Source organism: Mastigoproctus giganteus, chromosome 9 (genome assembly GCF_048544385.1).
Source record: "Mastigoproctus giganteus isolate SK-2022 chromosome 9, ASM4854438v1, whole genome shotgun sequence".
In the NCBI taxonomy this organism is placed as follows: domain Eukaryota; kingdom Metazoa; phylum Arthropoda; class Arachnida; order Uropygi; family Thelyphonidae; genus Mastigoproctus; species Mastigoproctus giganteus.
The window spans coordinates 82190761-82218403 of record NC_143583.1 but is presented as its reverse complement, the minus strand read 5'-3'; the positions used below and the strand labels follow the sequence as shown (position 1 = coordinate 82218403).

Genomic DNA, 27643 nt, shown 5'->3' with positions numbered 1-27643 from the left:
TTATGCATAAATATAAATATACAGATTTGTTTGTAACATATACAATGTTTTAAATATTAAATAATAATAATAAAAAATATATACTACATATACTTTTGATTTTTAAGGAGTCTCTATATGTAGTATCTAGATCGTATACATACGATCTAGATACTACATATACTCCCTGAAGTTTACATTCTTCCCTTTCCCCGGTGGAAATGCTCTTGATTCAACACTAGCTGTGATTATATACATGTGCTAACCCAGAGAAATCTGAGGAAGGAACTATTCAGTACTTTAATCAAGGCAATGATTAAAGTATTGAACAGGTCAACATGTTTTAACCATAGACCGCATTTTAGCAGGACTTTAAATTAAAGTTGCAAAGTAAATGGGATAAAACAACGAAAGGAAGACTACTTATGGATATATTCTTGAAGTAACTTGGACTAATCTTAAAACTTTAGTTGACTTTTAGTGTGGCAACCTTATTCTTTCTAACGGTTATGATCCCTTTAGGAAGAAAAGAAAATAACTTGAAATTTGGGAGACAGAGTTATTTCTTTTTCAAATTGGCTGAAACCCATAAAAATGATGGAGAGAAAATTCAGGGAAGGACTAGACAAATTATTGCAGAGGATGGACGTGGAAAGTTTTTATTTATTTATTTTTTTATTTTTAGTGATGAGATGTAACTTGCTTTCATGCATCATTTGCCATTACTAATACAAACACTAACTCGCTGATGCGCTTAAAACCGTACAGCAAGAATGACATAACAACAACAGCCGCCACTGATAGTAATACTAATATTTCCAAAGTAATGCAGCCAAAAAAATAAATCCATATTTCTTATTGACATTGTATCCAATAAATCAAGCCTCTTTAGATAGCTCTGTGATATGCCTCCTTTCAGTTAATTAATTATTCCGATTGAAGGTTCAGATTAAAAGGCATTGTAAGCGTACAAAGTCTGTCCCAGATAGCATAGTGGTTAGAATCAGAGTTCACCCCAGCCGAGAGGAAACGGATTCTCTTCAAATTCTGTAATAATGTGAAGAATTTTTATTTTATTTATTTTTTTTTTCGTTTTTCTTTTCTTTTTCACAATGTGGCTAAATTAGTCGGTTTCAGTCGAGCATAGCGGAAGTTTTTTCCAAGAAACTAGGATGTTTCGTTCAGAAAAACAAGAAACCAACCGGAAACTACACACATTTAAAGATGCAATATGCTGCCGTTCCAGCCCTCGTGGATAGACGCAGATAACACGAGTGGCAAAGAATTGAGTTCGACTCCACCAATAACGTGAGAAATTTTTATGGGACTTTGTCACAAAGTCGCTAAATGAGGTCTCAGAGAGGTAGCATGTTTTTTTTTTTTTTTTTTTTCAGAAACTCGAGTTTTTCGTCCAGCAAACGATAATTCCACCAGAGAACACATGCAACTTACATACATATAGGCCTACGCTGTTGATGCGCCTGAAACCTTACAATAATCGACTGACTGATTCCTATACCTTTGGCGTTTAATCTAACTCTGTTCCTACAGCCCAAAAAATGTTTAGTACTTCAGCACTCCTTTTCTAGATTGTGATGCGTTATTGCACGACTGGATATCACACCAGTAACAATGGTTATTAATTAATTAACCCGATTTTAAAATCAGATCACATCAAGGTGTAGATGGCAGCATTGCAACTATCGAGAAAACCGTTGCCACCGCCGCAGAGTGGTAAAGCAACTCTGTTGCCAACTTTTGAATTCTTCTTCTTTTTCCTGCTTTGTTCGTCAGTAGGGTGGTTTTGTGTTGTATAGCGTAGCTCAGCATTTAATTAAGCTCTTGATTATTCTGTTTTGATTATATCTGTCCTAAATATCGATGAATCCCTGTTACGAAATTAAATAATCTTATATTCTTTTTTTTTGCACAAATGTTGAGCGTGACTAAAGCTTATTACCCCCTGCGGTAGTATCTTTATAATATATATATATATATATATAAATATATATATATATATATATTTATATTTATATATATTATATATATATATATTTATATATAAAAGTTTTCTAAATAGTAAATGAACATTTTAATTTACTTTCCAACTTTGTTACAATGGGGTCAGAAAACATCCAAAAGCAACGTACTTCTAGAACAATACATTTGGTTGAAAAAGCTTTATTATTCTTTTTGTTGCTAATTTGTATCGGGACTGTGTTTGGAGCACATCAGCCATTATCTCACCAAGATTCTGAGAGTTTTAGAAAGAAGCTTTTGGTGTTAATGGTTGATGGTTGGCGTTGGGATTATGCTTCCAGAGTAGTACTAGAAGGTTTTAATAAAATTGAAAAAAATGGAGTTAAAGCAGAATATGTTACACCAATATTTCCTTCTAATACTTATCCAAACTGGTATACAATTGTTACAGGTGGGTCAATGAATTAAATTCCAAATAGTTGTACTTGTTAGCCTGTAACTGAAGATTATATTATTACAGTCTAAGCTTTGCAATTATGTTACATGATTTTAATATTGACCTGTCCTGATCAAATATTAACCAAGTTCTGATGCATTATTATGCATCATAACTTGGGAAAAAAATTAAAAAAAAAGATATGTGAAGAAGATGCTAGTATCACATACTTCTAAAAACGATTAGAAATAATAACATTATAATTACCTTGTTTCAAAAAATATAAATGCCAAACAGGAAGAAAGTGTTTAAAGAGATAATTATGGAGGTTGCTACACATTTTATGCCAATTAAGAGGTATTGTTCAGATTTAGACCAAAGTGGATATCAGATGAGCTTAATGACAGAGAAAAAAAAATTAACAGAATGATTATAAATTGCCAGAGATAAGTCCTATAACAAATATAAAGTAGTGTAATGTATAAAACTACTCAGAAGTTAGGCAGGCTAAGGCAAATTATAGTCTTTGCCTAATAATGCAAGCAAAAGGAAATTCTTTGCATATGTTAACAATAGAAAGGCATGAATCACATTAGCTCACTGGATATGAATGGTATAACTATTATTATTATTAGCCATATGGTACAAGGAAGCCTGAGGCTTATGCTGCACCAAATTAGATATCCAGCTCAGGACTCTACACATTTTATTAACTGTTTGTGATAGTTACACCTTGTTGGTAAACTAAACAAATATTTTGCAGCTACATTCACAAAGGAAGAATTTTTTAGAAATGGGGTTAGCAGAAGTCTAATACTGATTGAGAAATAAGTGATTTTATAATAACAGATAATAAAATGGAAGAGAAATTGCTGCAGCTAAAGTGGACAAAGCACCTAGTGCTGATGGGATCTATCCAGTACTGAAAGGTGCTGCAAAAGAGGCAGTTAAACCATTAGCTATCATAATGAGAGCATTCTTATATTCAAGAGAAGTAACTGCATATTGGAGATATGCAATTTATCTATTCCTAATGGTAGTTCACTGAGTGAAGTGGGTAACAATAGACAATATAAATAAATAAATAAATCTTTATTGTGAAGTAGAGTTACAGCACAATATCCCATCACGGCGACGAGCGCCAGGGGTTCACATATAGATAAGATAAGTACGGCATACAAATACAAAAGGCTACAAAATACAGCGAACATACAAAAAGGCTACAAAATACCGATCACAAATGCAACAGAAATACAAATACAGCATAAAGACACAGAGCTAGACACAAATACAGAAATAAATACATAAGAAATACAAATAAATAAATATCAAGGTTCAAGGGCTTTGATAAAGTTGTGTCTGTCCTTCTTGTTACTTATTATGCTGTCGATGTCAGCGTCCACACGGTTGAGTACGTGGGACCATAGGGTATTCATAGCATGCATATCATAGTATTCATATGTTAAAGGGAGATTATGCTTCACTGATCTGATTAGCTCCTATGAGAGGGTGTTACACAGGAATTGAATGTAAAGAATAATTTTGACATCATGTACTTAGAATTCAGTGAAGCCTTTGATACTGTATCACATGTATTATTATTATTAGCTATATGGTGCAAGGAAACCTGAGGCTTCTCTCTATCTTGTGACCTCCTCTGACCTTATATGGCCATGGCAGAATACGAACAGAAGTCTCTTCTGTTTATATTCTCTTAATAGAATAAAATTTAATTTATCTACAGTTGTATAAATTAGAGCAATGTGGCTTTAGGGATAAAGGGATGGGTAAGTGGTGGCAGACAAAATGGTTATAAATGGCCATTGCGACTCATCGAAAAATGTGATTATTAGGGTCCACAGGGGTAGATAGTTGGTCCCCTTACTGTTTTTAATATTTATTAATGATATTGATTTAGGTATTTCAAGTTTGATGTCTAAGTTTGCTGATGATAGAGGACACGGTGGTTAATGACAGTATTCAGGATATGGCACTTCAAGAGGATCTAGATAAACTCAGCAGATGAGCTGGAAAATGGAAATAGGTTTAGCAGTGATAGTGCTACATTTGAGTAGGAATAATTGCAGAATAATGTATAATCTGGGCAGTACCAAACTTAAGGTAGTGGAATATGAAAAAGATTTAGAGGTAATTGTACAATCAGTTTGGAATTTTCTGAGCAGTTCAAAGAAGGTGCTACCTTCTACTGTTCAGAACAATCAGTGGAATTCTGTCAATGATATACAGGAACTTTGTCAGCAAAGCCAAAGAGATTTTTATCCCATTGTATAAGGCAATGGTTAGACTTCATCTGAAATACTATATATGTTTGGAAACCTCATTTTGGTTAAGACATAGATATGTTAGAAAGGGTGTAGAGAAGAAGAGCAAGATTAGTTGGATGCACAAAGGGTTATTCATGCTATGAAAGACTGGGGTTCCATAAATTGCATTCTCTAAAAACTAGGCATCTGTGTGGTAACCTAATTGAAATGTATAAGGCTTTAAAAAGGGTTAAGTAAACTAAATGTTGAGAGATGAAACACATAGAGGAAGCATAAATTTAAATTGGATTATAATGGTTGCAGACTAGATGTGTGGAAATGCACATTTATAAACAGTCAAAGAGAATAAGTTTTTTTGGAATAAACTTCCACCTAATATTTTGGAGATGGATAGCTTGAATATATTTAAGAGAATTTGGACAAATTACTGGAAGCAGTGGAAAAATGAAAGGTTCCTTTTTTTTTTCTTTTTTTTTTTTTGAATGCTGCTGTGTAAGCTTTACTTCCTTGCATTGTGTTGCAAATACAGTACTAATACTAGTGACAATTGCTACTGATGTTTCGGCAAGATTGGCTTATTCTGCCTATTCTATAATTTGCCTGTTAACACCTATTCAGTTTGCATGTTATATACATATACTTAGTGAAACATGAACTTCTGGTGTTATATATATAATGTTTTATAATTGTTGTAAACTTTTGGAACTAGTTTATATAATTTTATGATTATAGTTTATAATCGTTACTAGGAAGGACATTCATCTAGTAATAATTAGATTCCAGTCATTATTTTGTGAATCAACCATAGTTCCTTTTGCTGTTGTTAAATGTGAGTCATAAATTTGGATAAAAATATGAAGTCTTTATTCTTATCATGTTTCTATCATAATTTTATAATGATGAATTCAAGAAATCATTATATACTACACCATTTTTGTGGTTAATGTCCATTTGATTCTGATGTAATGCTATGCTTTTTCCCTTACTGGTAGAACTGAAAATATGTTGTTTTTCTTTGTTTATCTAGTAATATGATGTTAAATCCTGATAAGGCATATACCTTTTCCAAATCTTTTCATTCACTTGGATCCTGTAATTTTCCCATTTAATTTAAATAGAATTTAAATTAAATAGACTTAAATAAAATTTATTTTTAAATACAAGATACCTTGTCCAAACTGGAACAACAGTAAAATAAATAAAACGTAGGTCCATTTCTAATATTTCCATAGTTAGTCAGTCTTGGGTGAAGGTACATTGTTTTACATCCTGAAAACCTGACTACCTGACAACACAATACACATTTCACAAATACAATACAGTATATGGATACCTTCTAGCACTAGTTGCTTAGGTGCAAATTATAAAAACAACCAACTTTCAAAAGAAATCTAATAATAATCATACCTTCTCAAAGGTCCTGGTGTATTATGATCTTTAGTGTCAATTTAACTTAACCCTAAGGGCTCATATCTGGTGAGTATGGGCTTGGCACACTCAGGGTCCTGAGCTGGATATCATTATTCTTCTCTCTCTTGGTGATTCCCTTCTACTTCTGACTCTTGTTCCCTCTCTCTCTCTCACAGGGTAATTCAAATAATTTTTTTTTTGGCTGGTGCAGCATAAGCCTCAGGCTTCATTGCACCATATGGCTAATAATAATAATAATAATATGTAATTTATATGTAATTATATGTAATAATGCTTGATAATCAAATCAAGAGTAATACTCTTGATTTGATTATCAGCAGTGATTCTTCATAAGCCTCAGGCTTCATTGCACCATATGGCTAATAATAATAATAACTCAAAAGTTCAGAAAGGCCCTGTTGATATCAAAAGCTGCCACTTCCAGCTTTAAAACCCTAACCATATAAAAAAAAAAAACAAGGAACATGAAAAAAATCGATCACAAAAAAAGTGAGGCATGAACTGAATCTATTTTTCATTTGACAAATGTATATATTTAGCCCTTTTCTAGGCAAATAGTAGTAGTAGTAGAGGCAAATGATTCAAGAAAGCAAGCTTATAGAGCGTCAACCAAAAAAAAAAAATAAAAAACATTACATCTATATCTTCCAAGAATTTGTCTAGTTATTCTTTGAATTTTTTCACACCATCCAGTTCTACAACAACAGATGGGAGCCTGTTCCAACAATAAACCACTCACTGGCAGAAGGCAATCTTCCACACTCTATCCTGCACCCATCCTTCTTCAACTTAAATTTATAATCCCCCCCTGTGTATGTAAGCAAGAAGAACAAGAATGCCACTCACATTCAGCTTATTCAAACCATTCAAGGCCTTAAACACCTCAGTAAGATCACCCTACAGGTGTCTAGTCTCCAGAAGCTGCAATTTGCAAAACTGAAGAATTTCTAGTTAACAGCACACTTTTGTTCCTTTCACCAATCTAGTTGCCCTTCTCTGCACCCATTTCACAAGATCAATCTCCTTCCTAAATTGAGGCCTCCAGATCTGTATAAAATACTCAAGATGTGGCCTAACCATGGAATTGGGAGTAATACTCTTGATTTGATTATCAGCAGTGATTCTTCATGCATTAAGAATCTGCAGATAAATGAACCACTAGGTGGCAGTGATCACAGTGTGCTGAAGTGGGATTTACTCAAAGAGGTAACTACCATTAGGGGTAAAGGGAAGGGTTATTGCTTCCGCAAAGGCGACTACGATGGACTGAGACAGTATTTAAATTCTATACAGTGGGACCAACTGATGATGTTACCAACAGCAAATTCAAAATGGGAAGCATTCAAAGAACTTATCTTGGAAGCTACTAGGCTTTACATACCAACTAAGAAATATTGTTCAAGGTTTAGGCCAAAATGGATGTCAGATGAACTAATGAGGCATATGGCAGAGAAGAAAAATGCATGGGATACATATAAATTAACACATGACACAGAAGCCTATGATAGATACAAGTTGATATGCAACCAAGTTACAAAGGAGGTTAGGCAGGCGAAGGCAGATTACGAGAAATCCTTGGCAAGGGATGCAAAGAAAAACAGCAAAGAGTTCTTTACTTATGTAAACTCTAGAAGGAAGGGGATGAATCAGATTGGTCCACTTGATATTGATGGGTCAACTGTTGATGATCCTGCTCAGGTAGCTAACAAACTAAATGAATATTTTGCATCGACATTCACACATGAGGAGTTATTCAGCAAGGGGAATGCCAGAGGTGTATTCAACTCTAGCAGTAAGCTACAGAATCTTGAAATAACTGGGAGTAAAGTGGAGGAGAAACTGTTGAAGATAAACACAAGAAAGGCACCCGGGGTGGATGGGATCTATCCAGTTATATTAAAGGAGGCATCAAAGGAAGTAAGCAAACCCTTAGCCATAATTATGAGAGCTTCCTTGGACTCAGGGGAGGTACCCATAGACTGGAAATGTGCAAATGTGACCCCAATTCACAAAGGAGGATCAAAGGCTGACACAAGTAATTATAGACCTGTGAGCTTAACTTCTGTTCCAGGAAAATTAATGGAGGCACTGGTTAAAGAAGCACTGCAGGATCATTTAGACAAGACTTCAGTTATAGCTCAGACACAGCATGGTTTTGTTAAGGGGAAGTCTTGCCTGACCAACTTGATTGGATACTATGATGCAGTCACAAAAGAACTGGATGCAGGGAATAACTTTGATATTATATACTTGGATCTTAGAAAGGCTTTTGATACTGTTGCACATGGAAGACTGCTACACAAATTGGAGCAGTGTGACATTGGAGGCAAATTGCTGCTATGGATAAAGGGGTGGTTGAGGGGGAGAAGACAGAGAGTGGTAATCAATGGACACTGCTCATCGTGGACTAATGTTATTAGTGGAGTCCCTCAGGGCTCAGTGTTGGGTCCATTATTGTTTTCTGTATTTATAAATGATATTGATGATGGTATATCAAGCTTAATGTCCAAGTTTGCAGATGATACAAAGGTTGGCAGGGTTGTCAAGGACACTACTGCCACTATGCTGCTGCAACAGGATCTGGAAAGGTTGAGCAGATGGGCTGAGAGGTGGCAAATGAAGTTTAACATTGACAAATGTAAAGTACTACACATGGGAAACAGCAACCCCAGAGCAACGTATCAACTCTGTGGTACTACACTGACAGTGGTAGAGAATGAAAGGGACTTGGGGGTGGTTGTGCAGGCAGATATGAAGTTCTCTGAGCAGTGCAGACGGGCTGCAAGAGTAGCTCATGGAGTATTGTCAATGATATACAGGAATTTTTCCAGCAGGGATAAGGAGGTGATTATTCCATTGTTTAAGGCAATGGTCAGGCCACACCTAGAGTACTGTTTACAGGTCTGGAGGCCTCATTTCAAGAAGGATGTAGAGCTGCTGGAACGAGTACAGAGAAGGGCAACAAGATTAGTGAATGGAACAAAGGGGTGCTCTTACGAAGAAAGGCTTAAGTTTTGCAAATTACAGTGTCCGGAGACTAGGCACCAGCGAGGTGATCTGATATAGGTGTATAAAGCCTTGAATGGTTTAAGCATGCTCAATGCTGATGGGATTCTTCCTCTAGCTCAGAAAAATCACCTGAGAGGGCATAAATTCAAATTGAGGAAAGACAGATATAGGATAGACGTGCGGAAATTTGCCTTTAGCCAGCGGGTGGTTGGTTGGTGGAACAGACTGCCATCCCTTGTGGTGGAGGTTGATAGCCTAAATAAGTTTAAGGCTCAGCTGGACAGGTATTTTGAACGAACAGAGGGGTGAAGTGGAAGTGGGTTTTTTTTTTTTTTTTTTTTTGGCTGATGCTGCATAAGCTTGCTTCCTTGCATCAAATGCCTCTACTAATGCTAATGCTAATGCTAATTGTACAAAGGGATAATCATTCTATCCTAGCAAGCAACGTTTCTATATATATCATTGACAAAACCCCCATAACCTGTTCTGGCAGCATGAATGCATTGGTCAGAGAATTTCATATCTCACTACACAGTTACCCCCAGGTATTTATCATTTTTCACTAACCTGATTGTAGCACCACACAGTGGATAAGGTACTCTGGGATTACTGTTACCCATATGCAGTGCCTTGCATTTAGCATTAGCAGTGGCAAATGATGCAAGGAAACAAGCTTATACAGCATTAGCCAAAAAAAAAACCCATGACACATCCCATTTTGAAATTCATTCTCACCAATAATTGATCTAGTTTTTCCCTTGAATTTATTTAAACTATCAACTTCCACAACAGATTAAGTTTGTTCCAACAAAACCACCTGTTAGCTAAAAGAAAATTTCCACACATCTATTTTATAACTGCCTTTCCTCAATTTGAATTTGTGCTCTCTCATGTGTGCGGTCTTGAGCAAGAGGAAGAATACCATCACCATTGAGCTTGCTAAATCCATTCAAAGTCTTAAACACCTGAATCAGATCACATCTCAGGTGCTTAGTCTCCAAATGCTGCAATTTGCAGAACTGAAGTGAGTTTCTTTCCTTTCTTGGTAAGAAAGGCTTCAGTTCACCCCTTTAAGAGCACCCCTTTATTCTGCTCTCTAATCTCATTGCCCTTCTCTGTAAGTGTTCAAGCAGCACTGGGTGCCTCCGTAGCCAGGTGGGAAGGAGCAGCAGTGCGTAGCACATGCTTCTTGATTAGACCGGGGTTCGAGCCCGTCACCACCAAATACGGAAGATGCAGAAAGGTCAAGGAATGACCACCGCATATCCCGGCGCAGTATGGCCTTAGTTGCTAATGCTCCTAAAAACCAAAACAACAAGCAGCACCACATCCTTCCTAAATTCAGGTCCCCAGGCCTGTATGCAGTCCTCAAGATGTGGCCTGACCATTGCCTTATAAATGGGATAATTACCTCCTTATCTATTCTAGCAAAATTCCTGTATATCATCGAGAAGACACCACTCTGCCAACCTTTGTATTATCTGCAAACTTGGACATTAAGCCTGATATGCCTCTATCAATATCATTGATAAATATAGAAAACAATAATGGTCCCAACATTGAACTGTGGGAGACTCCACTAATAACATTAGTCCAAGAAGAGCAATGTCCAGCCTTGCAGGCTGTCTGCACTGATCAGAAAACTTCATATCTGATGGCACAATTACCCCATGTCCTTTTCATTCTCCACTACCCTGAGTGTAGTACCACACAGGTGGTACAAAACTCAGGGATTACTGCTACCCATATACAGTACTTTGTATTTATCAATGTTAAACTTCCATTGCCATTTCTCAGTCCATCTGCTCAACTTTTCTAGATCCTGTTGCAGTAGCATACTGTCATTAACCACTCTGTCAACCTTTGTATTATCTGCAAACTTGGACATTAAGCCTGATATGCCTCCATCAATATCATTGATAAATATAGAAAACATCAATGGTCCCAACATCAAACTGTGGGGGGACTCCACTAATAACATTAGTCCATGAAGAGCAATGTCCATTGATTACCAGTCTCTGTTTTCTCTTCTCCCAATCAACCATCCTTTCATTCATAGCAGCAACTTGCCCTTAAAGCCACACTGCTCCAATTTGTACAGAAGTCTTTTATGTGCAACAGTATCAAAATCTTTCCTGAAATCCAGGTATATAATATCAAAATTATTTTTTGCTTCCAGATATCTGATTTCATTATAGTAACCTATCAGATTAGTTAGACAAGACTGCCCCTTAACAAATCCATGCTGTGACTGTAGTACAATTGCATTCCTGTCCAGATGGTCCTGCATTACTTCTTTAACCAGTGACTCCATTAGTTTCCCTGGAACAGATGTTAAGCGAACAGGTCTGTAATTACTCTTGTCACCTTTTGATCCCTCTTTGTGACTTGGGGCGCCTCCGTAGCCAGGCGGGAAGGAGCAGCAGTGCGTAGCACACGCTTCTTGATTAGACCGGGGTTCGAGCCCATCACCACCAAATACAGAGGATGCAGAAAGGTCAGGGAATGACCACTGCATATCCCGGAGCAATATGGCCTTAGTTGCTAATGCTCCTAAAAACCAAAATAACTAACTAACTAACTTGTGACTTGGGGATACATTTGCCCATCTCCAGCCATAGGGATCATGAATCCAAAGATTTTTTCATAAATATAGCTAAAGGCTTGTTTATCGCTTTGCTGCCTCTCCTAGTATGATTGGATAGATCCCATCCACCTAGGTGTCTCTTCTATGTTCAGCTTCAACAATTCCATTCCACATTCCTCTCAGTTATCACAAAGTCATTTAGTTCTCCATTGGAGTTTGTTAAACTTCTGCCGTCCTCTCCCCTCCCCTAAAGAATTTCTTATGAAGGAGATTAGCTCGGTGTGGGTGAGGTTTTTACAGCTCCAGCTAATATAGAAGTTTTTCTTAAATTTTTACCATTTTATTGACTTAATTGGCATATTAATTCATTTTCTAGAAGAAGCTTTATATTCCTAGTTAAGATACTTAGTTTATTTTTAACTTAGATAGAGATTTTGTGGGTTATTACTTAGTATTGGTAAAACTTGTTTCGAAACTTGCCACCATTGTGTAGTATCAAAACGGAATAGCATTATGTATATCTCGAACTTGATAGCGTAAGGTATAACTTAAACTAGATAGCGTAATACATAGCACTATAGTAGGAATCTGTTAGCTTAGTATAGTATTGGAAATTAATCAATTACATTTATAAATCCTTTTAATTTTTATTATTAATTAAATTGCATTTTAATGGAAATCATGCCCCAGACTAGAGCAGCAAAGCAACGTATGCAAAGTAGCAAAAGTGCAGTGGTTCAGGGGAAAAACCAAAGGGGGCGATTCTCCAATGCATCACAGTCTAAAAAAAATGTGCACAATGCGACATGTTTTCAGATCTCGCTTGAACAGGACATGATCTAGCCATCGAGGATGACTTTGTGTGTGCTAGGTGCAGAGAATGTGAAGAAATTAGGTGCCAACTTAGTGTTCTTATGGGCATCTATGAGAGTTTGAGGAGTCAGGTAAATGCCCTCGAAAGAATTAAAATTGGGGGCCCATAAAGCTCTCAGCTGCCCAACTCAATGCCAGAGCTCACCCTTATGCACCAGACAACACAAAGGCAACATTCAGGCAGAATGTGCTGGCCCCACAGGAGCTAGCTATTTGCCGTTTTTCCTGACAATTGAGTCAGTGACTCAATTGTCAGGGAAACAGGAAATATATTGTGCAAAAAGGATCGGTGGAATAGGACCAGGGTATGTCTGCCTGGGACAAAAGTTGATGACGTTGTAGAGCAGATATCATCTTTTAAGGGCACAAAAGGTGATATCACTGTACAGGTGGCACTAATGACATTAAGTGTAGGAGATTTGCATATTTACTTAGCAAATACAGGTCGGTGTTCAAAAAAGGTGCAAGTTAGGATTAAATTTGAAAGTGTCTGCAATCCTGCCCAGACACGATAGGAGGGGGTATATGATAAGTGCCTAGGCAATCAGTTCAGCCTCGAAGAGGTTGTCTAGTAGATTAACTAATAAATTAGACTAATAGATTAACAGTAGCCACAGGCAGAAGTGGAAATGATTATTGCACTGCTTCTATTGAAATGAGCAGCAGCACTTAGAGCAAGTTGCTGGGATTTCAGGAACTGCTAGGAGTCATGAAACAAGTAAATACATGGGCTGTGTTAGAGTAACTAAAAGTAAGAACAGGTGCATGTATACTGGCATGTACACCAATGCTAGGAGTATGGTAAATGAATTTGAAATATCAGTCAAGACATCCAATTGTTAGGATGTAAGAGACGTGGTGTCACTCAGATATAAGAGATGAAGAAATAAAATTGGGGAAGTACAATGCATACAGAAAGCATAAACAGGATAGGAAGGGAAAAGGGGTTATGCTGTTAGTTAAGAAGCACAAAATCTAAGGAGGTGCATCCAATTGATGTTGGTGGACAGTGCAATGTTGAGTCAGTTTGATGTGACATAAGCACTGGGAAAGAAAAAAATGAGGATAGCAGTTTGTTATAGGCCTAATGACTCTGATGAGTACAATGAACAATTATACAGAGAAATAGAGTGGGCCAGAAAAGACAGATTTTTTATAATGTGGGATTTTAACTTCCCAGATTTACACTGGAACTTGTGGATTGGTCACTCACACAGTGGCAAGGCTTTTTTTGGATTTATTGCATGATTGTTTTCGACAGCAGCATGTTAGAGAGGAAACAAGAGGGAGTAACACTCTTGATCTGATTATCAGCAGTGATTATTCATGCATGAAGAATTTACAGATAAAGGAATCACTAGGAGGCAGTAATCACAGTGTACTGATGTTGGATGTACTTAAAGATGTAACTATCATCAGGGGTCAAGGGAAGGGTTTTTGCTTTCGTAAAGGTGACTGCAGTGGTCTCAGAGATTTTTTAAGTTCTACCCAGTGAGACCAACTGATGATGTTACCAACAGCAAATTCTAAATGGGAAGCATTCAAAGAAGTAATTTTGGAAGCTACTAGGCTTTTTGTTCCAACTAAGAAATGCTGCTCTAGGTTTAAGCCCAAATGGATGTGAAATGAACTAATGAAACTTTTGGTGGAGAAGAAAAATACATGGGATGCACATAAATTGTCAGGCAACACAAAAGCTGATGATAGATACAAGCTAGTCAGAAATCAAATCGCGAAGGCAGATTATGAAAAATCTTTGGCAAAGGATGCAAAGAAAAACAGGAAGGATTTCTTTACTTATATAAACTCTAAAAGGAAGGGGATGAATCAGATTGGTCTACTTGACACCAATAGTTTGACTGTAGATGATCATTCTTGGATAGCTGCCAAACTAAATGAGTATTTTGCATCTACATTTATACATGAGGAGTTATTGGAGGAGAGAGCCAGATGTTTATCAAACTCTAACAGGGAGTTAAATGATTTCGTAATAACTGAGAGCAAAGTGGAGGAGAAATTGTTGAAGTTAAACATAAGAAAGGCACCTGGGCTGGATGGGATCTATCCAGTTATATTAAAGGAGGTGGCAAAGAAAGTAAGCAAACCCTTAGCCATAATTATGAGAGCATCCTTGGACTTTGTTGAAGTCCCCACGGACTGGAGATGTGCAAATGTATCTCCAATTCACAAAGAGGATTAAACATTGACAAGATTAATTACAGACCTGTTAGTTTGACTTCTGTTCCAGGGAAAATAATGGAATCACTGGTTAAAGAAGCATTCCAGGATCATTAAGACAAGATAGCAGTATTATTTCACACACAGCATGGGTTTTTCAAGGGGAAGTCTTGTCTGACCAATTTGATTGGATACTGTGACGTGGTCACAAAGGAACTGGATGCAAAAAATAATTTTGATATCAGATACTTGCATTTCAGGAAAGATTTTGATACTGTTGCACAGTACTCAAAGTGTGGCCTGACCATTTCCTTATACAAGGGGATAATCACCTTATCTCTGCTAGAAAAATTCCTGTATATCATTGACAAGACACCATGAGCTACTCTTGCAGACCGTCTGGACTGCTCAGAAAATTTCATATCTTCCTGCACAATTACCACCAGGTCCTTTTCACTCTCAACTTCTGTCAGTGTAGTACCACACAGTTAATATGTTACTCTGGGGTTGCTGCTTCCCATATGCAGTACTCTACATTTGTCAATTTTAAACTTCAGTTATCACCTCTCAACTTTTCTAGATCCCATTGCAGCCGCGTACTCTCAGTAGTGTCGTTAAAAACCCTGCCGACCTTCATAATGTCTGCAAACTTGGATACTAAGCCTGATACACCATCATCAGTATCATTAATAAATACAGAAAGCAACAACAGACCCAACACTGAACCCTGGGGAATTCCACTAATAACATTAGTCCACGAAGAGCACTGTCCATTGATTACCACTCTCTGTCTTCTCCCACTCAACCATCCCTTTATCCATAGCAGCAATTTTGCCTCCAATGCCACACTGTTCCAATTTGTGCAGCAGTCTTCCATGTGCAACAGTATCAAAAGCCTTTCTAAGATCCAAATATATGATATCAAAATTATTCTTTCCATCCAGTTCCTTTGTGACTACATCATAGTATACAATCAAATTGGACAGACAAGACTTCCCCTTAATAAATGCATGCTGTGTCCGAGATATAACTGAAGTCTTGTCTAGATGATCCTGCAGTGCTTCTTTAACCAGTGCCTCCATTAATTTCCCTGGAACATAACTTAAACTAACAGATCTGTAATTACCTGTCTCCCTTTGATCCTCCTTTGTGAATTGGGGTCACATTTGCACATTTCCAGTCCATGGGTACCTCCCCTGAGTCCAAGGAAGCTGTCATAATTATGGCTAAAGGTTTGCTTACTTCCTTTGCTCTCTCCTTTAATATAACTTGATAGATTCCATCCACCACAGGTGTCTTTCTTTTGTTATCTTCGAAAAATTTTACTCTCAGTTTTTACAAGAATTATCTAGCTTACTGCCAGAGTTTAATACACCTCTGGCATTCCCCTCCCTGAATATCTCCTCATGTGTGAATGTAGATGCAAAATATTGATTTAGTTTGTTAGCTACCTGAGCAGGAATATCAACAGTTGAACCATCGATATCAAGTGGACCAATCTGATTCATCTCTTTCCTTCTAGAATTTACATAAGTAAAGAACTCTTTGCTGTTTTTCTTTGCATCATTTGCCAAAGATTTCTCGTAATTTGCCTTTGCCTGCCTAACCTCCTTTGTGATTTGGTTACAGGCCAGCTTATATCTATAATAGGCTTCAGTGTCAGAGAAGAAAATTGCATGGGATACATATAAATTAACAATTTATATGTATCCCATGCATTTTTCTTCTCTGCCACATGTCTCATTAGTTCATCTGACATCCATTTAGGCCTAAATCTTGAACAATATTTCTTAAATAAATAAATCTTTATTTGTCCTACCAAATTTAAATCTTAGTTGGTATGAAAAGCCTAGAAATCCTACCAAATCTTAGTTGGTATGAAAAGCCTAGTAGCTTCCAAGATTATTTCTTTGAATGCTTCCCATTTTGAATTAGCTGTTGGTAACATCATCATTTGGTCCCACTGTATAGAATTTAAATACTGTCTCAGACCACTGTAGTCACCTTTACGAAAGCAGAAACCCTTCCCTTTACACCTGATGGTAGTTACCTCTTTAAGTAAATCTCACTTCAGCACACTGAGTGCCACCTAGTGATTCTTTTATCTGCAGATTCTTAATGCACTAAGAATCACTACTGATAATCACATCAAGAGTATTACTCCCTGTAGTTGCCTCCCGAACATGCTGCTGCAGAAAACAATCATCCAATAAATTCACAAAAGTCTTGCTAGTGTGTGAGTGACCAACCCAGCAATTCCAGTCAATCTCCGGGAAATTAAAATCCCCCATTATAAGACACTCTGATTTACTGGCCCACTCTAGTTCTCTGCACTCTTGCTCATTTTACTCATCAGATTCATTAGGCCTATAACACACACATACTCTCATTTTTACTTTCCCAGTGCTTATATCACACCAAATAGACTCAACATTGCATTGTCCATCAACATCAATTGTATGTACTTCCTTAGATTTTATGTGTTTCTTAACTAACAGCATAACCCCTCCTCCCTTCCTGTCCTGTCAATCCTTTCTGTACACATTGTACTCCCCAAATTCCAATTCTGCACTGCTTATGTCTGTGTGACACCCCGTCTCTGATATCCCAACAATATCTGCCTTTGATGTCTTGACTAGCACTTAAAGCTCATCAAATTTATTAACCATACTCCTAGCATTGGTGTACACACAAGAATACATGCACCTGTTTCTACTCTTGGTTACCCTAACACAGCCCATGTATTTACTTTTTCTACTATGACTCAAAGCAGTTCTGGAAATCCTCTTTGAATTGCACAATCTCTCCAGGGCCAAATTGATCAACAAGACTCTTATCATATACTGCCTCCTATTGTGTCTGGGCAGAATTGCAGACTCTTTCAAATTCAACCCTAACACACAGCTTTTTTTTTCAACATTGACCTGTACTTAACATTAGTAGAGGCACACGATGCAAGAAAGCAAGTTTATGCAGCAGCAGCAAAAAAATAGAAAGTTCCAATTTCATCCCTCCATTCATTCCAAATACCTGTCCAGCTCAGCCTTAAATTTATTTAGGCTATCAACTTCCACAACAAAATATGGAAGTCTGTTCCTCCAATCAACCACCCGCTAGCTAAAAGCAAACTTCCGCACATCTATCCTACAACTGTCTTTCCTCAATTTGAATTTATGCCATCTCAGGTGATTATTCTGAGCAAGAGAAAGAACCCCATCAGCATTGAGCATTCTTAAACCATTGAAGGCTTTATACACCACAATCAGATCACCTCGCAGGTGCCTAGTCTCCAAACACTGTAATCAGCAAAATTTCAGCTTTTATTTGTAAGAGCAACTCTTTGTTCCATTCAGTAATCTTGTTACCCTTCTCTGTGCTTGTTCCAACAGCTCTACATCCTTCTTAAAATGAGGCCTCCAGACCTGTATACAGTACTCAAAGTGTGGCCTGACCATCACCTCATACAAGGGGATAATCACCTCCTTATCCCTGCTAGAAGAATTCCTGTATACCATTGACAAGACACCATGAGCTACTCTTGCAGACCGTCTGCACTGCTCAGAAAACTTTATATCTGCCTGCACAATTACAACCAGGTCCTTTTCACTCTTTACCACTGTCAGTGTAGTACCACACAGTTGATACATTACTTTGGAGTTACTGCTTCCTGTATGCAGTACTTTCCATTTGTCAGTGTTAAACTTCATATGCCACCTATAAGCCCATCTGCTTTACTTTTCTGGATCCTGTTGCAGCAGCATACTGTCACTAACAACTCTGTCAACCTTCTTATCATCTGTAAACTTGGACATCAAGCCTGATATACCATCATAAATATCATTTATAAATGCAGAAAACAACAATGGACCTAATACTGAACCCTGAGGGATTCTATTAATAACATTAGTCCACGAAGAGCAGTGTCCATTGATTACCACTCTCCATCTTCTCCCACTCAACCATCCCTTTATCCATAGCAGCAATTTGCCTCCAATGCCGCACTGCTCCAATTTGTGCAGAAGTTTTCCATGTGCAATAGTATCAAAAGCTTTCCTGAAATCCAAGTATATTTTATCAAAATTATTTTTTGCATCCAGTTGCTTTGTGACCACATCATAGTATCCAATCAAATTGGTCAGACAAGACTTCCCCTTAACAAACCCATGCTGTGTCCCAACTATAATTGAAGTCTTGTCTAGATGATCCTGCAGTGCTTCTTTAACCAGTGCCTCCATTAATTTCCCTGTAACAGAAATTAAACTAACAGGTCTATAATTACTTCTGTTGCCCTTTGATCCTCTTTTGTGAATTGGGGTCACATTTGCACATCTCCAGTCCATGGGTACCTCCCCTGAGTCCAAAGAAGCTCTCATAATTATGGCTAAGGGTTTGCTTACTTCCTTTGCTGTCTCCTTTAATATAACTGGATAGATCCCATCCACCCCGGATGCCTTTTTTATGTTTATCTTCAACAATTTCTCCTCCACTTTCCTCTCAGTTATTACAAAATCATCCAGCTCACTGCCAGAGTTTAACTCACCTCTGGCATTCCACTCCCTGAATAACTCCTCATGGGTAAATGTAGAAGCAAAATGCTCATGTTGTTTATTAGCTACCTGAGCAGGATCACCAACAGTTGAACCGTCAATATCCAGTGGACCAATCTGATTCATCCCTTTCCTTCTAGAGTTTACATAGGTAAAGAACTCTGTTGTTTTTCTTTGCATGCTTTGCCAAGGATTATTATTATTATTATTATTAGCCATATGCTGCACCAGCAAAAAAAAAAAAAAAATTCCGAGTTACCCTGAGAGAGAGAGAGAAAGAGAAGTAGAAAGGAATCACCAAGAAAGAGAAGAATGATGATACCTAGCTCAGGACCCTGGGTGTGCCACGCCCATACTCACCAGATGTGAGCCCCTGGGGCTCTCTCATAATCTGCCTTTACCTGCCTAATCTCCTTTGTGACTTGGTTACAGACCAGCTTATATCTATCATAGGCTTCCATGTCACCCATTAATTTATATGTATCCCATGCATTTTTCTTCTCTGCCACATGTCTCATTATTTCATCTGACATCCATTTAGGCCTAAACCTTGAACAGTATTTCTTAGTTGGTATATAGAGCCCAGTAGCTTCCAAGATAAAGTCTTTGAATGCTTCCCATTTTGAATTTGCTGTTGGTAACATCATCAGTTGGTCCCACTGTATAGAATTTAAGTACTGTCTCAGACCACCGTAGTCACCTTTACGAAAGCAAAAACCTTCCCTTTACCCCTGATGGTAGTTACCTCTTTGAGTAAATCCCACTTCAGCACACTGTGATCATTGCCTCCTAGTGGTTCCTTTATCTGCAGATTCTTAATGCATGAAGAATCACTTCTGATAATCAGATCAAGAGTATTACTCCCTCTAGTTGGCCTCCCGAACATGCTGATGTAGAAAACAATCATCCAATAAATCCACAAAAGCCTTGCTAGTGTGTGAGTGACCAACCCACAAATTCCAGTCAATATCTGGGAAATTAAAATCCCCCATTATAAGACTCTGATTTACTGGCCCCCTCTATTTCCCTGTACAGTTTTTTTTATTATACTCATCAGAGTCATTAGGTCTATAGCACACTCCTACTCTCAATTTTGATTTCCCAGTCCTTATGTTACACCAAATTGACTCAACACTGCACTGCCCAGTGATGTCGACTGGCTGTACCTCCTTGGATTTTATGTGTTCTTAACTAATAGCATAACTCCTCCTCCCATCCTATCCTGTCTATCCTTCATGTACACATTGTACTCCCCAAATTCCAGTTCTGCATTCCTTATATCTGTGTGACATTGGTCTTTGAGGTTGTCACAGACATTCTCTCAGATATGCCAGACAAGCTGCACTTGCTACCTGGGAATATAAAACTCTGATGGAACAGATAGTCGGATGACACTCAAGTCAAGTGTACCCAATTTCGGTCTGTGACAGCCAAATCCTCTGCTTGCACCTTCACGATGGTGGGACTGTTAGTAATCCTGGGTATAACCTCCATGCACAAGCACATGGTGGGTGACCACTCAGGTGTGAACCAATGTAAGCAGGGGTCGAGGTGTGACGCCCACACCACATGGAGGAATGCCACCCCTCTGTGACACGACGTCTCTGATATACCAACAATATCAGCCTTTGATGTTTTGACCCTAACACATGGCGCATTATAGCCTAAGTTGCTGATGCGCCATAAAACTCAACCAACCCTAACACAACCCATGTGTTTACTTGTATCACAATGACTCCCAGCAGTCTCTGAAATCCCCTGAATCTTGTTTTCCAGGCTGCTGCTCATTCCAATAGAAGCAGTGCAAGAATCACTTTCACCTCTTCCAGCGGCTACTGTTAATCTATTAGTCCATGTATCACCCCCAATCTAGGAGTTTTCCGAACCACCTAATACTGCCTTGATAGCATCAGCAAATATTCTTGTACCCTTTCTATTTAAGTATATCCCAACCCTGTAGAAGCAGTCTCTCCTGTTAACAAGCACAGTCCAAGCTGAGAAAAAGTCTACCCCTTGAGCCTTGCACAATCTCTCCAGGGCCAAATTGATTGACAAGGCTCTCATCATATACTTTCTCCTATCGTGTCTGGACAGAATTGTTAAGTAATTACTTTGTTTAGTAATTCCACCGGTCTCCTACTCTTAATATCATTAGTGCTAACGTGTACAACAATATCACCTTTAGTGCCCTTAAAAGATATCTGCTCTACGTCATCAACCTTTGTCTCTACAACCGTCAACCTTTGAAAGGCTTAAGTTCTGCAAATTACAGTTTCTGGAGACCAGGTACCTGCGAGGCATTCTGATTGAGGTGCATAAGACCTTGAATGGATTGAGCAGGCTCAATGCTGATGGGATTCTTCTCTTGCTCAGATTAGAAACCTGAGGGGGCATAGATTCAAACTGAGGAAAGACAATTGTAGAATAGATGTGTAAAAATTTGATTTAGCCAGTGGGTAGTTGATTGCTGGTACAAACTTCAATCTGCTCTTGTGGAAGTTGATAGCTTAAATAAATTCAAGGCAGAATTAGACAAACATTTGGAACGAATGGATCAGTGAAATGGGATGGGTTTTTTCGCTGATGCTGTATAAGCTTTCTTTCTTGAATCATACGCTAATGCTGATGCAAAATACCTATTCAGTTTGTCAGCAACCTGAGAAGGGTCGTCTACATTTAACCCATTTACATCAAGTGGCCCAGCGATTCAATCGATTGCTTCTACTTTTAATATAAGTATAGAATCTTTACTGCATTTCTTTGAATTCTTTTCCAGAGATTTCTAATTATCTGCCTTAGCTTGCCTAACCTCCTTTGTGACTTGATTTCAGACTAATTTTATCTACAATAGGATTATGAATCACCTAATAATTTATTTGCATTCCATGCACTTTTCTTCTCTGCCACTTGTTACAATAGTTTATCTGACATCCATTTAAGTCTAAGCCTTGAACAATATTTCATCATTGATATGAAAAACCTAGAAGCTTCTCTAATTATATCCATGAAATAGCATTAGCAAAGGCACATGATGCAAGAAAGCAAGGTTATATAGCATCAGCCAAAAAAAAAAAAAAAAAACACACCCTTCTCATTTCACCCATCCACTCACTCCAAACATTTGTCTAGTTCTTCCTTGAATCTATTTAAGCTATCAACTTTTACAACGACAGATGGTAGTTTTTTACAGCAATAAACCACCCGCTGGCTACAGGCAAACTTCCGCACATCTATCCTACAACTGTCTTTCCTCAATTTGAATTTATGCCCTCTCAGGCAATTATTCTGAGCAAGACGAAGAATCACATCAGCATTGAGCATGTCCAAACCATTCAAGCCTTTATACACCTCAATCAGATTACCTCGCAGGTGCCTAGTCTTCAGACACTGTAATTTGCAAAACTTAAGCCTTTCTTCATAAGAGCAACCCTTTGTTCCACTCACTAATCTTGTTGCCCTTCTCTACTCGTTCTCATTCAAGTTCCTCATTCCAACAGCTCTACATCCTTCTTCAAATGAGGCCTCTAGCCTATATACAGTACTCGAGGTGTGGCCTGACCATTGCCTCATACAAGAGGATAATCACCTCCTTATCGCTCCTAGAAAAATTCCTGTATATCATTGACAAGACACCATGAGTTACTCTTGCAGACTGTCTGAACTGCTCAGAAAATTCATATCTGCCTGCAAAATTACCCCCAGGTCCTTTTCACTCTCTACCACTGTCAGTGTAGTACCACACAGTTGATACATTACTTTGGGGTCACTGCTTCCTGTATGCAGTACTTTACATTTGTCAATATTAAACTTCAATTGCCACCTCTCAGCCCACCTGCTGAACTTTTCTAGATCCTGTTGCAGCAGCGTACTGTCAGTAGTGTCATTAACAACGCTGCTGACCTTATTGTCTGCAAACTTGGACATTAAGTCTGATATACCATCATTAATAAATACAGAAAACAACAATGGACCCAACACTGAACCCTGGGGGACTCCACTAATAACATTAGTCCACCAAGCGCAGTGTCCATTGATTACCACTCTCTTGTCTTCTCCCCCTCAACCATCCCTTTATCCATAGCAGCAGTTTGCCTCCAATGCAACACTACTCCAATTTGTGCAGCAGTCTTCCATGTGCAACAGTATCAAAGTCTTCCTAAGATCCAAATACATGATATCAAAATTATTCTTTGCATCCAGTTCCTTTGTGACCACATCATAGTGTCCAATGAAATTGTTCAGACAAGACTCCCCCTTGACAAACCCATGCTGTGTCCGAGCTATAACTGAAGTCTTGTCTAGATGATCCTGCAGTGCTTCTTTAACCAGTGCCTCCATTAATTTCCCTGGAACAGAAGTTAAACTAACAGGTCTGTAATTACCTATGTCTCCCTTTGATCCTCCTTTGTGGATTGGGTCACATTTGCACATCTCCAGTCCATGAGTACCTCCCCAGAGTCCAAGAAAACTCTCCTAATCTCCTTCTCCCATTTAGAAAATTCTAAATGGGAAGTATTTAGAATGCTTTCCATTTAGAATTTTCTCTTAGTAGCATTATCAGTTGGTCCCACTGCATAGAATTTAAAATCTGTCTGAGAACACTGTAATAACACTTATGAAACAAAAGCATTTCCCTTTACCCTTGACAATAGTTATGTCTTTAATTAAACTCCACATTAGTACACTGTGATGGCTGCCATCCATTGGATCTTTTACGTGCAGATTCTTAATGTAAGTAGAATCAGTGCTGATAACCAAATCAAGAGTATTGTTTCCTCTTGTTGCTTCTCTAACATGCTGCTATAGAAAACAGTCATCCAAGAAATCAAAAAGTCTTGCTAGTGTATGAATGACCAACCTACAAATTCCAGTCAACATTTGGAAACTTAAAATCCTCATTATAAGACATTCTGAGTTACTGGCCACTCTATTTCTCTGTATAATTCTTTGGTATGCTCATCACAGTCATTAGGCCTATAACACATTCCTACTTTCAGTTTTGTTTTCAAAGTACTTATATCACACCAAACTGACTCAACATTGCAGTGATCACTCATGCCAAGTGGATGCACTGTCATAGATATATTATGCTTCTTAATTAAGAGCATAACCCCTCCACCCTTACTGTCTGTCTTCCTGTATACATTATACTTCGCATATTCACCTCTGGTCCCTCTTTCACCTCTGCCAGTGGCAGAGGTGAAAGTGACTCTTGCACTGCTTCTATTGGAATGAGCAGCAGCTTGGAAAACAAACTGCAGGATATTTCAGAGACTGCTGAGAGTCATTGCGGTACAAGTAAACATATGGGTTGTGTTAGGGTAGCTAAGAATAGGAACAGGTGCATGTATACTTCCGTGTACACCAATGCTAGGAGTTTGGTAAATAAATTTGATGAATTTTAGGTATTGCCCAAAACATCAAAGGCAGATATTGTTGGGATATCGGAGACATGGTGTCACACAGATATAAGGAATGCAGAACTGGAATTTGGGGAGTACAATGTGTACAGAAAGGATAGACAGGATAGGAAGGGAGGAGGGATTATGCTATTAGTTAAGAAACACATAAAATCCAAGGAAGTGAAGCCAGTCGACATCACTGAAAAGTGCAGTGTCGAGTCAGTTTGGTGTGACAAACTGACATTGGGAGATTAAAATTAAGAGTAGGTGTGTGCTACAGGCCTAATGACTCTGATGAGTATAATAAGAAACTGTACAAGGAAATGGAGTGGGCCAATAAATCAGAGAGTATAATGGGGGATTTTAATTTCCCAGATATTGACTGGAATTTGGGGGCTGGTCACTCACACACTAGCAAGGCTTTTGTGGATTTATTGGATGATTGTTTTCTACATCAGCATGTTCGGGAGGCAACTAGAGGGAGTAATACTCTTGATGTGATTATCAGTAGTGATTCTTCATGCATTAAGAATCTGCAGATAAAGGAACCACTAGGTGGCAGTGATCACAGTGTGCTGAAGTGGGATTTACTCAAAGAGGTAACTACCATCAGGGGTAAAGGGAAGGGTTTTTGCTTTCTTAAAGGCGACTACGATGGTCTGAGGCAGTATTTAAATTCTATACAGTGGTACCAACTGATGATGTTACCAACAGCAAATTCAAAATGGGAAGCATTCAAAGAACTTATCTTGGAAGCTACTAGGCTTTACATACCAACTAAGAAATATTGTTCAAGGTTTAGGCCTAAATGGATGTCAGATGAACTAATGAGACATATGGCAGAGAAGAAAAATGCATGGGATACATATAAATCCTTGGGAAAGGATGCAAAGAAAAACAGAAAAGAGTTCTTTACCTATGTAAACTCTAGAAGGAAAGGGATGAATCAGATTGGTCCACTGGATATTGATGGTTCAACAGTTGAGGATCCTGCTCAGGTGTCTAAGAAACTAATCGAGTACTTTGCATCTACATTCGCACATGAGGAATTATTCAGCAAGGGGAATACCAGAGGTGAAATAAACTCTGGCAGTGAGCTAGATGATTTTGTAATAACTGAGAGGAAAGTGGAGGAGAAATTGTTGAGGATAAACATAAAAAAGGCACCTGAGGTGGATGGGATCTATCCAGTTATATTAAATAAGGCAGCAAAGGAAGTAAGCAAACCCTTGGCCATAATTATGAGAGCTTCTTTGGACTCAGGGGAGGTACCTATAGACTGGAGATGTGCAAATGTGACCCCAATTCACAAAGGAGGATCAAAGGCTGACACAAGTAATTATAGACCTGATAGTTTAACTTCTGTTCCAGGAAAATTAATGGAGGCACTGGTTAAAGAAGCCCTGCAGGATCATCTAGACAAGACTTCAGTTATAGCTCGGACACAGCATGGTTTTGTTAAGGAAAAGTCTTGCCTGATCAATTTGATTGGATACTGTGATGCAGTCACAAAAGAACTTGATGCAGGGAATAACTTTGATATTATATATTTGGATCTTAGAAAACTTTTGGTACCGTTGCTAATGGAAGACTGCTGCACAAATTGGAGCAGTGTGGCATTGGAGGCAAATTGTTGCTATGGATAAAGGGATGGTTGAAGGGGGAGAAGACAGTGAGTGGTAATCAATGGACACTGCTCATCGTGGACTAATGTTATTAGTGGAATCCCTCAGGGTTCTGTGTTGGGTCCATTATTGTTTTCTGTATTTATAAATGATATTGATGATGGTATATCAAGCTTAATGTCCAAGTTTGCAGATGATACAAAGGTTGGCAGGATTGTTAAAGACACTACTGATGCTATGCTGCTGCAGCAGGATCTGGAAAGGTTGAGCAGATGGACTGAGAGGTGGAAAATGAAGTTTAACATTGACAAATATAAAGTACTACATATGGGAAACAGCAACCCCAGAGCAAAATGTATCAACTCTGTGGTACTACACTGACAGTGGTAGAGAATGAAAAGGTACTTGGGGGTAATTGTGCAGGCAGATATGAAGTTCTCTGAGCAGTGCAGATGTGCTGCAAGAGTAGCTCATGGTGTCTTGTCAATGATATACAGGAATTTTTCTAGCAGGGATAAGGAGGTGATTTTTCCCTTATATTCAATTCAATTGGTGGAACCTTGAGTATTGTATACAGGTCTGGAGGCCTCATTTCAAGGATGTAGAGCTGCTGGAACGAGTACAGAGAAGGGAAACAAGATTAGTGAATGGAACAAAGGGTTGCTCTTACAAAGAAAGGCTTAAGTTTTACAAATTACAGTGTCTGGAGACTAGGCACCGGCATGATCTGATAGAGGTGAATAAAGCCTTGAATGGTTTGAGCATGCCCAATGCCGATGGGATTTTCCCCCTTGCTCAGATTAATCACCTGAGAGGGCATAAATTCAGATTGAGGAAAGACAGATGTAGGATAGATGTGCGGAAATTTGCCTCTAGCCAACGTGTAGTTGGTTGGTGGAACAGACTTCCATCCCTTGTTGTGGAAATTGATAGCCTAAACAAATTTAAGACTCAGCTGGACAGGTACTTCGAACGAACAGAGGGATGAAATGGAAGTGGTTTTTTTTTTTTTTTTGGCTGATGCTGCATAAGCTTGGTTTCTTGCTCCATATGCCTCTACTAATGCCAACTATTAGAGGTTCCCTCATGAGCTTGAGGCCCAGGCTAATTGGTCCTTATGACCTTACCCTTCTCTCCCCCTTTCTCTGTCTCTGATTGACCTACAAAATAGTGATAATCAATTAACAAGACTACTGTAGAAAAAAGAACACTTATACTGTGAAACTAATGCAACAATTAATGTTATTTTTAGCAGGGTGTAATTCTGCCACCTGAATGCAGTTATACTGTAACCATTAAACTAAGTTGTGT

At 38.3% G+C, this 27643-nt stretch overlaps 1 protein-coding gene across 1 annotated transcript in view; it reads left to right on the top strand.

The window, feature by feature from the left end:
* The first annotated feature begins 2149 nt into the window (after nucleotides 1-2149).
* Nucleotides 2150-27643, top strand: part of LOC150080491 (glycerophosphocholine cholinephosphodiesterase ENPP6-like) — an 88186-nt gene continuing 62692 nt past the window's right edge. Inside the window, exon 1 of the mRNA XM_090381314.1 lies at nucleotides 2150-2410. Within this exon, the coding sequence (XP_090237440.1) occupies nucleotides 2266-2410 (145 nt within the window). The 5' untranslated portion in view covers nucleotides 2150-2265. The remainder of the gene's footprint in view (nucleotides 2411-27643) is intronic.